General features: G+C 38.7%; 1 protein-coding gene across 4 annotated transcripts in view; it reads left to right on the top strand.

Annotated features, from left to right (window-relative positions):
- tcf12 (transcription factor 12) overlaps positions 1-12,478 on the top strand; it is a 97,278-nt gene that overhangs the window by 72,505 nt on the left and 12,295 nt on the right. For 3 of the 4 annotated variants that reach the window (XR_015850341.1, XM_088334529.1, XM_088334532.1), the window contains exons 13-16: positions 2,002-2,146; positions 6,625-6,698; positions 8,376-8,447; positions 9,138-9,329. Coding sequence is in view for 3 of the 4 variants with exons in the window: in XM_088334529.1 (XP_088190655.1) it covers positions 2,002-2,146; positions 6,625-6,698; positions 8,376-8,447; positions 9,138-9,329 (483 nt within the window). In the remaining variant the exon portion in view is untranslated. The remainder of the gene's footprint in view (positions 1-2,001; positions 2,147-6,624; positions 6,699-8,375; positions 8,448-9,137; positions 9,330-12,478) is intronic. The other variant, XM_088334531.1, reaches the window with a different exon arrangement.

The following is a 12,478-nucleotide window of genomic DNA, read 5'->3' as shown; positions in this document are numbered from 1 at the left end:
CTGGGAAATCTCCCTTTATCTGCTTGTTCCTAGTAATTAGTGAGGATCCATTTCAAGCACCCTTTTTCTGAGACATGTTCCATTACAGCACAATATCCGCTGATTAAAAGAGAAATATCTGGGAAGTGATTGTGCTCTAATCCGGCATTTGCTTACAGAAATGAAATCCCTGTGCTAGCTGAACACACAATCTCCTTTTCCTGTAATTGACATTATCGTAGAACCCAGTGTTCTCACTGTAACCCAAATTCTCGGATACAATAATATTACTCCATATTGTCTTTTATTATCACTAAAATGTAACCAAATATTTCATCACAGACACAGATTTTTTTGTTACCATAAGCAGGTTAAAATTGGATGGATGGATTGCTGTATAAAACAAAAAGGTCTAATGAAAAACAGTCGACATGACAATATAACAAATTTATGTTTATTTCTATTTAATTTTAGAAAAAAAATATTATTTCATTATACAATGGAACCTCTGTTCTCGACCATAATCCATTCCAGAACCCTGTTCGAAAACCGATTTGTACGACCACCGAAATCATTTTTCCCATTAAAAATAATGTAAATCGTTTTAATCCGTTCCAACACCCTGAATGTTTACCTTGAATGTTTAACGTTAACATAAAGCAAACCCAGGCTAATCTTACGTCCGCGTTATCGTAATCTTCCGTACGAAAGATTGCGCTAACGTAAACTTGTAAAAATAAAAAAATCAGGTCGTTTACAAGTCATTTAGCACCCGGGTCTCCACAACAAGTGGTGAGCGGTTCATTGGAAAGGGGGCTCTGTTCCAACACCCTGAAAGTTGGGCTCCGTTCCAACACCCTGAATGTTTACCTTGAATGTTCAACGTAAACATAAAGCTAACCCAGGCTAATCGTACGTTCGCGTTATCGTAATCTTCGAACGAAAGATTACGCTAACATGAACGTGTAAAAATTGAAAAAAAAGGATAAAGAAAAGAATTATGAATAGGATTTCTTATCTTTGTGGTGGTCAGCAGAATACGCAGGTGAACAGTGGGGTATTCCCTAGCAAGATCAGACACTCGCACACCTCCTTCATATTTTGCTATTATTTCTTTCTTAAATGCAATAGTTGTACGCACTACTTTTCTTTTTTCACCTGTAGCAACTTTGCTGCTTGCACTGACTTTCTTCGGAGGCATAATTAGGGGCTAAAACACTTCGTAGACCTATATTAAAAGCGAAATAAAACGAAGCACGTCCGCACGCGATAACAGTTGGTCACGAAAAGAACGATCTACACCAGTACGCCGCTCAGCATCGCATCCTAGCGTACGCACTCGCGCATTACCGGCGTTCGAACTCCGATTTTTTGAAAGCAAGAATTTCTCTAAATTTTTGGTCGGACTCCGATTTGTTCGAACTGAGGCGTTCGAAAACCAAGGTTCCACTGTATAGTTGCTTTTGTTGATACCGTTTGTTCAGTTTTTTCTGAGGAACTAATTTCAAACACATTTGCATGTAGTCACAATTTTTACAACTGAAATTAGAAATATTATATTCACTATCACTAAACTGGACTCTTAAAATGGAAAAGAGTAGAGTGAAAACATATTGACAGTTATTATGCCTAAATTCACACAGCATATACAATTTTGCTTTTATTTATACACTTTGAATCGTCAAGCTAAATCTTCTTTTCCTTTATTGAACTACTATTAGGAAATAACATTCGTTAAACATTGCTACTTTGATTGCAAAAAAATTGGACTCGATTTTTTTTGTTATGCAATTTAAAAACAAAAACAACAAAATACACGTTTGGGATTCATTAGAAATCAAATGAAATGGTTTGTGATGTTGTATCCACTTTCACAGACAAGCCAAATCTTTATATCAACCCACACGTAGAGCTAATTGGCATTTTCTTTTGCTAGAAGTTGAAAACAGCAGTTAATGTTTTGCACACCATTTGACTGTGTTACTTTAATGACATGGCGCCACATTCTTTGTTTGCTGACAGATCTACTCACCTGACCACACGAGCAGTAGTTTTCCCTCCAACCCATCAACGCCTGTGGGTTCCCCTTCACCTCTCACAGCCACAGCAGGCGCTGGCTTAGCAGGGACCGTAGTAACGGCTGCCAGCACCCAATCTACAAGACCTGGTAAAGCCAAACTTTTTCAGTAGCATCTCCTGTACACAAGAAAGTGGGGGTTTTGATTGAATCTTTAATGACAGTGAACTGAGATCCTGCAAAAACTAATTCCTACCCTATTGGCATAAAAGTTCACCGGCTCATTCTCTGTATCTTTTTTCATTATTTTAAGATATTTAATCATGTTTCTCTCATAAATTAAAAAAAGTAAAGAATAGAATAGAATATACCTTTATTGTCATTGTTACAAATGGGCTAACATATTGTGACAACGAAATTGGGCAAGTAAATCGGACTTACTGCTAGCGCAGTAGACCAAACTCTGGCACTGGTCATATAGGGACCGAACAGCCCTAATAAAACTGTCCAGTACCCCACACTCCCGAAGCACCCTTCACAGGGGTCTCCAAGGTACTCAGTCGAATGCCTTTTCCAAGTCCACTAAACACATGTAAACTGGATGGGCAAACTTACATGCACCCTCGAGGACCCTGCGGGGGGTGCAGAGCTGGCCCACTGTCCCACAACCTGGATGAAAACCACATATCTCCTCCTGAATCCGAGATTCGACTTCCTGACTGACCCTCTTCTCCAGTACTCCTGGATAGACCTTACCAGACAGGCTGAAGATTGTGATTCGTAGTTTGAACACACCCTCCGGTCTTCCTTTCTCCGGTCTTCCTTCTTTAAAACTCCCCCAGTCCGCCAATCAAGATGTGCTGTCCCCAATGTCCACGTAATGTTGCAGAGGCGTGTCAACTATTACACGCCCACAACATCCGGAGCCTTAATGAACTCGAGGCTGATCTCATCCACCCCTGGGCCCTGCCACTGAAAATATTTTTAACCAGACTTCAAGCCCAGAGACATAAGAGCTCACTTTTGAGTCCTTAGGCTCTGCTTCCTCACACGAAGATCTGTTGGTGGAATTGAGCTAGTCTTTAAAGTATTCTGCCCAACACTTCACCACATTCCAGGTTGACGTCGGCAGCGCCCCATCTCCGCTATACACAGTGTTAAAATGCCAGATGATTGACCAAAAAAAAACCTTAAAACCTCAAAGCCGTCAGGAAGTCGCCTTCCACGGCGTCACCAAACTCCTGCCTTGCCAAAGTTTCTGCTTTGGCGACGACCAAAGCCGCATTCCGCGACGACCAAAGCCGCATTCCGCTTGGCCAAACGATACCTGCCAGCTGGTTTTGGAGTCCCACAGGCCAGAAAGGCCCAATATGACTCCTTCTCCAGCTTGACGGCATCCCTTAATACTGGTGACCACCAATGGGTCTCGGGTTGTCGCAAGGGCAAGCACCAACTGTCTTATGGTAGTATTCAGTCAGAATACAACAAGCAATATACTGACATCCATGCTAGTTTTTTAGCCTCTGCTGTTCAGCAGCTCAGTTATTGCGGTCAGCAGACTAATTGAATATGCATGTGTTTCTTACAAACATTTGCTTTTTGATTTATTTATTTTCTCTTTTTTTTGTGGTAAAAATCTGCTTTTCTTGCGGGTGCATCTTTTATTCAAAGATCATGCTACATAGCTACTTTATGTTTAGGTTTATCAAGATTTCCAACACAGTCTGTGTAACCCCTAATTGGTACCTGACTTTTTGTAACGGGACCCACAGAGCTTCTCAATATGAGATGAATTGTCGTTATATGTTTTTTTCCAGAACTTTCATTTTCATGAAACAATGGCTAGCGGACATTTAAAGTGATTGAAATGTTAATAATAAGCCGAAGACTAACAATGGAAATGAAAATGACTGTTGCTATGGCTTGTGATCTGCTGATGGACTTAAAAAGGTTTGTTTGAAGTGGTTTTGAATTACATTAAAGAAACGTTTTTCTTTTTTTGTAGCTAAACAAAAAGTTCATTGTGAAGTAAGGAACAATATGTTTGCTTTTTTTTAACCAAGGTATAGAGTTACAATTTAATATTTATTTCCCTTGTATGATGCCTTTAATGTTTGTTGGAAGCATTTATAAACTGGCATGAAGCCATGCAGACATATTAACACAGGAGGCATTACTAGGGGAAAACAAGGGAGACACCAAGACGAAAAGCAGTTGTTATCTTAATGGACAATTGTGTCAAGTATGGTAATGGACTGGTGACAGCTGTCTCTACCTATGCTCCCCTCATCCTCAGCTGTTGCCCTGCCCTGTCGACAGCTGTTCCTCCAGCACATACCCACACGCACGCACACACAGAGCTTTAAAAATCGCTGCCAGTGGGTGAAAGAACTCCTAACTTTCTTTGATCTGGATGTATAAAAGTGCATTGTTCCAAAATAATTTAGTAACATTAAATAAATTGTACTTAGTCAAATAAAAAGATGTTTCTCTAATTCAGTTAGGTTAGTAATAATGATTTAGTGTGAATGCAGGCACTATTGGACAAAACCTGTTAATCATTTGGGTTGCACGAATTGAGAAAGCATTACTAATTAGATTGTTGAGCCATTAGCACGGCAGTCTTTCCATTTAAATATATTTTTATAGCCATCTGGCAGCGAAAACATCTGTAATTCATGTTTTCCTCATCTGGCCTCAAGATGAGGCTTAACTTGCCATCCTTTTCATCCTTTTTTTCCCCCGAAGTCTTTCATCTCGAGTGATGGCAAAGTGCTACAAAATGAAGTGTTACATTGTCTACAACAATTGAAGGAAAGCAAGTTCGAAGGTTGTTTCTTTTTTTTATTGCTTTTGTAGTCGTCAAAGTCTTCATTATATGTGACACTGATAATATTTCCCCTTCACTTCTGCAAGTTATTTTTGTTATTGGAAAAAGTTCTTATTTGACTTCCTATTGAAGATTTTTTTTTTTATTACTTATATATGAAGTGTGCTATGACTATGATAAATTACATGGTTGAGCAACCCTTCATCACACACTGCAATGCTGAAAGGTGCTGCAAGCAATATTTCTTATGCACAGCCTCAAGAAGCTGTTGTTAATGTCTATTATGGCTATGAGTTTCTATTCCCTGTATTTAGCTTGGCTGGAGGGCACCAAGATGATGGGACTCGTGACTGGCTATAGGTCACTTTCGGGAGGAAATCATGACTGAATAATCAATTTATTTTTACAGTGGTACCTTGATTTGACACCATACACCTGAAAAAGTATTTTGATATACAGAGATCCCTCCTTTTTTTGCGTTAATGGGGACCATAACCACCCGCAAAAAGTGAAAATCAGCAAAGTGGTGACACACGTTTTTTGGGGGGGCGCTTTCCTTCATTAGAGCAGATTTACCAACTGTGAGAGAAAGAAGGAAAGAAAGACAGCGCGAGAACAAATATAAAACTGTTTAATTTTAAAGGTATACAGTATTTTAAATTACTCTTGTTTTTGGGGGGGAGATAAGGGGCATGATGCGGGCTTCATTACAAGGACTTGCTGACTTACCAACAGAGATAGGAGAGAGCAAATTGAAACCCAGAATTTATTTTAAATAACTCGACATTTTTTAATTTATTTTTTAAATCTTAGCTGTCCGAAACGTACCTCTATGGTGCGGAACTTTTTTTTTTTTTTTTTTTGGGGGGGGGCTGTTGTTTTTTTAAATCTTTTTTCTTTTAGTTTTCTTTTATATTATTATTGAATGGCCATTCGGGCTGAATCTTGGCATGTTCCACTATGTTGCTGAACACATTTTTTTTTCCCATTCTTTTTCTAATTATTTAATTTTTTTCCCAGGCAGGAGTGAACCAGCGATAACTTAAGCGCGAAATAGCGAGGGGTCTGCATTTCATCACTCATAGCTCTACGTCTAATAACAAAACCATGTAACCACTGTGGTTTGATTAGGGTTTTTTTTCAGGATTTTTGTTGAGTGGCAGGGGTTGGTCAGATCTTGTGACATGTTTTTCTTCAATCAAAGGAAGTTGTTGTTTTTTTAGCTCATTAAACGAGCAGTTATGATTTTGTTTTGATGTGAGGGAACTTATTTACCAATTAGAATTATGAAATTTTTGGTAACTCAGGCAACATGCTATTTATTTTTGATAAAGTTACTTGAGAGTGTGAACTTTATTGAACCTACATTATCACAAACCTCGTTTAAGACTATTTGACCAAATTTGCCTTTAAAATTCTATGGTTGAACCCCTCAAATTTAGTTAATTATGGCACATATAATATTGCATATCAGATTTGGGTCTGCTAATATTTTTTTTCATTTGTTGTCTACAAAAAGCAAAATTGAAGGACAAAGAAACAGGGGCTAGACAAACTAACAGCCTGCTCAAGTGTCATTCAGGATGCTGCTCAGACATCAGGAAATGATGTAATATCATCCTTGCTGATTAAAAATATCCCATGAGACCAGCAAATATGCATGTCGGCGTATTATGATAGTTGGCTGTTCTTGATATAGCCTGGAAAAAACACACAGCTAACAGCCGTGTTGATATGATACGGAAAAGCCTCACTTGTTGACTTATCTTTACCTTTATACCATTGTGTATTTGCTTAGGCACCACCCAGTGGCCTCGTCCTAGTGGACAGACCCCATCGTCCCCAAATTATGAGAACTCACTTCACTCACTGGTAAGCTTCTTCTTTCTTCACCCTCTATAGATGCTCACTTGGGTTGAGTTATCATGACAATGAGATTCCTGCAAATGTTTGCTGAGGATTAAGTGGAACGTTAAGGATAAGAGAACAATACCTGTCCCTTAGGAGTTGCCATATGTCTCCAGTTTCAGGGTTGAGAGTTGGGGGCGGGTTGTTTCAGGGGCTGCTAGCAGCTGTATGCAGAGTCACTTCTCCAGGATTCCTTTGCTGTCATGCTGCAGATTTAATTTCACCCGTACACTTATTGCCTCAATCTTCCAAATAACAGTATGGTTCAGATTTTCCAAGTAGCCAACGTTAAAATTGCTTTAGGAATTTGGAAAGCCCCATGACTCCTACAATTGGGAATTAGCAACTGTCTAAACATGCTGCTTAAAAATTTCATTACAGATTAAATGACTAATAGCTAATGTAATGAGACGCTCTTGCTCATTTTACAATCATTATACTTTGCTGTAAGCCTGTAGGTTTCCACTTGCTCAACGTGACTTGGAACTAAATATAAAGCATATGATTTAAAAGTATGTAAGAGACGTCGCCGTTTTCCCCAACATTTCAACAGCAGCCAATGAAGACACAAAAAGCACAGTGGCAATGCCACAGAAATCAACCATCACAAATCAAAACACATACTGTTGGTGATTCATCAAGTGATACAGCATACCAGATTCCCTAAACAAAGATTTTTACCTGAAAATTAAACTAAAACAGACGAAATAAGTGTTATATTTTGTCCATTGATAGAGTAAATGAAATAGTCCGTACTAAAAGGTCAGTTGGCTAATACAGTCGAGACAATTAATATATGATATAAATATGATGTTCAAACTCTGTGTTTTTCCCACCTTCGGTTCCTCCGCAAAGCAAAAATGGTAATTTTCAAATGTTTTTTAAGAACATTGTTCTCCTGAAAAAGATGACATTTTTTGTGATTTGAAAAAAGAATCAGATTATGATGTTTAATATTCTCTCTCAACCAATAAACTACTGGAAATGATGTCCTGACTAAAATGAGCCTAAAATGTTTTTGTTCTATTGACTGATTTTTAACTTTTAGTCTCTTATTGTTTACTAGTAAGAATTGAATTGAGTTAATATGTTTCAATATAAAAACTAAAACAAGCAACTCAAATTGGACTAAAACAAAGAATAAATTTGAAAATAGTCTATAAAATCTCCACTAGTTTTGAGGATTCTGTACGGCTATACTTTTATTGAATTACAAAAAAAAATCTACATTTGTCTGGAAGGAGTGGACTACCTCACAGAGAAGAAATAGGTGGCCATAGAATATTCTGTGGTTATTTTAAGAGCCTGTATTTGAAGATGATGAACCAGTTTAATGTTTGAGAAAGTTGATGTGATGTTTTCATGTTGTGCCGTTAGCAGTTAATGTAGACTGAGGGGCTGATTGTTAGCCACTCATGATAACTAGTTGCCCTAACCAAATTGAGAAAAGATTGCAGCGCTTAAAGTGAAATAAATTACCGCTTATGACATAAGAGGTATTAAAGTAGCACACAGCAAAACATTTTCATTCTTACAAACGTATTTGTCAGCAGATTTATGCTTGTGTGCAAATCTCATGTCTCTCTTTCGCTTTTTCTCATACCGTTTTTAATTCTTTTCCTATATTTTGGACATTGGCAGAAAAACAGAGTTCATCAGCAGTTACATGAGCATCTTCAGGATGCCATGTCATTCTTAAAGGATGTCTGTGAGGTACTATCAGATGTTGTACAAGTTGTCATCTATTTTTTTTGTTAATCTCATGCAATCATTATTTTTATTTTTTAAACCGCTTTTGTTGTCATTTTTGTTTGTAGTTTGCAACAATATGCTTTAGAACAGGGGTTACCAATCTTTTTGAAGCTGAGAGCTAATTTGTGTTGATTATTAGCAATACGAGTTATCAGTTTGATATGCTTCTAAAATATAAATTTATCATGTTATTACTATGTTGATAGTGTTTTTACTAGGTTGTAATATTCGAGATTCTGATAAAATTGGCTCTGTCAACCACTTAAACATAATTCCAGTTGAAAAACTAATTTCCCGGGAAATAACAATGACCCATCACTGGTGAGCTATTTTCAGAACCTGTCCTCGGGCTACTCAGGTGTTGTTAGGGGGCTACCTGGTGCCCACAGTTACCACATTGGAGACCCCGGCTTTAGAGAATTTGGTAATCCACTCAATGTGACTCCTATTCGTTGCTGTATTTTAAACTCTTGTGATGGTGCGTTTGGATTTTTTTCATCTTCACTTTTTAAGTCCACACCATCCAATCGATGTTTTCAATTTTGCCTCCTAATGTGCTTATACTAAGCTGCTCTGTTTTCTGTCCTTTGTTCCCCACTCCTCTTCCTTCTCGTGACTGTCTACTCTGCAATCCTTCTTCTCTCCTCTCAGTCGCGAATGGAAGATCGTCTTGACCGACTAGATGATGCAATCCTTGTTCTAAGGAATCATGCAGTTGGCTCCAAGGCCAGTCTGCCCAGTGAAATCCACAGTCTGCTGGGCCAGGCACAAAATGGGCAGCTGGCAGCCATTGGAGCAAGTTTCTCTGCCTCGGCATTAGCTCCCAGTCGGACAGCAGCGATGGTATGTCGTTTTACTTAACTAATTCACTGCCAGATGTTTCTCTCAAATTTTGACTCATTTTTGAAGGCCCGCAGAAAATTTTGTTCTGTGGCAATACAGGCATAGGACATATCAAGAGAAAGCTTGAACCTTCATCTTTCATTAGAAAAAGAGTATGTTTCTAGCTTTTACCAATGTTCAGTAAACAACCGTTGACCATTGCCAAGTTTCTTGAAAATACAGACTGCTTCCCCTACTTAGGACCATTCGACTTACGAAAAACGTTAGATACGAACATTTTTTTCGGGATATCGAAAGATATCCGGACATTGCTGTAAGTTAGATTTTGTTTTGTGTGCACCTTTTTCCGAGTAAAGGACATTACTGTTGTGCTTCTTTCTGCTGCTACCAGCGTGTAGCGCTGTGGGAGGTCACCCAGCATTCACCCAGAAGAAAAAAAATCCACTTCCTCTTCCTAGTTCGTGTGTGAACATTCTATACTGCATCTCCAGCATGCTAAGAACTTTGACATTTTTATTGTTTAATATCTCGTGCATCCGTTCAATATGGTTAGTGTAAAGTGAAAAAAAGAGGCGAGCCGTTTCATTTGAAATGAAAGTGGAATATGGAAGCTTGATGCTGTTGAGAAAATGGTTGGATCGCTTTTTTTTTGGGCCATTTTTTACCACGGAGGAGGAAGTTGCTTAACTTTTGAAGCTCATCTTCCAAAATTATGTTAAACTTAACTTTATTTATCTTTATAGAGCATGTTATTTGATTAAATGTTTTTTTGGTACAAAACAATATGAGTTACTTATAAAAGCCTTCAACATACTTATATAAACCTTAAACATACAAAGTATAGCACTGAAGCAACTTACAAACAAATTCAACTTACAAACGATCGTCTGGAATCTATTTTGTTGGTAAGTAGGGCAGTGTCTGCATTTGTTTCAAAGAAAACTTCTGAGAAAAACGGCTTCTTGTGAAAGGATGCATTTCAAGCAGAACTTTCACTTTTATTGCAAGAACACAGAACTTATGCATGAACGATGCATAAACTTTGCAGCGCCCTATGTTTCAGGTGACGTGATCACACAATTTCAGTCACTCATAATTGCTAAATAGAGGAAGTGAGGGTCCTCTATGTGTGGACAAAGATCTGATCAAAGCCATTCCTGCCATCTAGTGGTGATTTCCATCCATCTATTATCTGCACCGCTTATCCTCAGTAGGGTCGCGGGGGTGCTGGAGCACATCCCAGCTAACTTTGGGCAGTAGGCAGGGGACACCACATGAACTGGTTGCCAGCCAGTCGCAGGGCACACAGGGACAGACAATTCGCTTGCTCATTCACACCTAGGGACAATTTGGACAGGCCAATTCACCTGAAAGCATGTTTTTGGAATGTGGGAGGAACCGGAGTGCCCGGAGGAAACCCACGCAAGCACGGGGAGAACATGCAAACTCCACACAGGAGGTTCGATCACATGACCTAAGTACTGTGCCGCACACGTGCTAACCACTGCGCCGCCGTGCTGCCTCTATGGGGATTTATGATGCTGAAATCATTCCCAGAGGCTTTATACTTACTGATCAGCAACAACAAAGCCTTAAGAATTTTTAAAAATAATTAAAAAAAAAACAAGAGAAATTCCTGTTTTGGAATTCATAAAACGTATTTATTCACAATGAGTTGAAGACAAAAAAAATGCTAATTACCATTATGTGACAGGATGTTATGACAAACAAACGGCACACTGACATGTTTTCCATATGTCTAACTAGTCACCATTTTTGCATACATTACATTCTTCAGAAATTCTATGATGGTGTTTCATTTTAATGAGACATTGCAAAAGGTGTATGTTGCCGATTGATTTTGTCACGTTTTTTACTGAGCTTAATACTGAGGTATTGATATTGAAGGCCTGTGCATGCCAGATAGAATGTACTGTGTTTGCGCTAACACAGTTCTTCCTGTGTGAGGACTCTCCTTTAAACAGGCATGTCAGGCTTCGACAGAGCCATTGGCTTTTAGTCTGTATAGCAGCCCATTTTCCAACTCCCCCTTTTTGTACCCCTTTTCATCACTTTTTTTAACAAGCAGGAAAATCTGAATGGGTGGAAACGTGTGTCTGCACCCCATGCCTCCTCAGCTGTATGGTAATCGAGCTCAGTCATGAAAATGGCAGCCTTCTTTTCATGCCAGAACCCCATCTTTCCCCTCCTTTTTCTCCTGTGTATAAAGACTTGTTGGGGCACCTGTTGAGAGCACAACAACGATTAGTGTAGCACCAAAGAAGGGGGGGATTCGGGTAAAGGGGTTAAAGGAGGCTAACAGTGACAGGGGATTACATAAATAAACATTTGGGGTAGGGGAAGCAGGGAGATACCTTCCAACCTCTGTGAAATCCCGACTGCCTTCTTTTGGCATTAGAATTGAAATAACTTTGTGGGGGGGGACATGTGGCAAACATCTGAAAGAGTGGGGATTGTCGTACATGCTGGTTGTTGACTATGTGCTCTTCATGAATGTGTACACAATGAGTGTTATGTCGCAACAAGGGATTCTGTCTGGTTTGATGTCTTTTGAAAGCGAACACAAAAGAATTCTAAAAATAGTCTCCTTTTAGACACAAAACAGAGCCTCAGTTGTGGTTAAACACAGTCAATGAGTCAGTCCACTGTTTCTCATACTGGTTGTAATGATATATGACACATTAGATGCCAACTTTTCAACTGTGTTAAATTAAAATGTTATCCACCCCCAGAACAAATAGATGCTTATGGTCAGTTGGTTCTCAACTAGTCTGATTTCTGGACCAAACATACCACCCTAATTACAACCTAAAACGAAAACATTTACACTTCTCATTTTTTAATTAATAAGATTCTACAGTTAAACCAGAGATGGTAGAATATAGTCACCTAAAAAATGAACCAAAATGACCTCAAGTAATAATATTCCCTTTAATGCTCAATTGTCTGCATTTTCAATGGAATCCAAAAGGCTTTGTCTTCAAGATAATAACACCCATATCTCATATATTATCCACTGTATTTTAAGTTTGGCCATGCTCAACATTTGTAAACAGACCTTATAATTAATTTTCTGTGGTGCATACTCATATTTGCAGGGAATAATCTATTGTTAGAGTTAAAATGAC

Source organism: Urocampus carinirostris, chromosome 4 (genome assembly GCF_059441175.1).
Source record: "Urocampus carinirostris isolate Australia breed hairy pipefish chromosome 4, RoL_Ucar_1.0, whole genome shotgun sequence".
In the NCBI taxonomy this organism is placed as follows: Eukaryota; Metazoa; Chordata; class Actinopteri; order Syngnathiformes; family Syngnathidae; genus Urocampus; species Urocampus carinirostris.
Note: the sequence above shows the minus strand (reverse complement) of the source record. Positions and strands in the feature narration are given on the sequence as shown.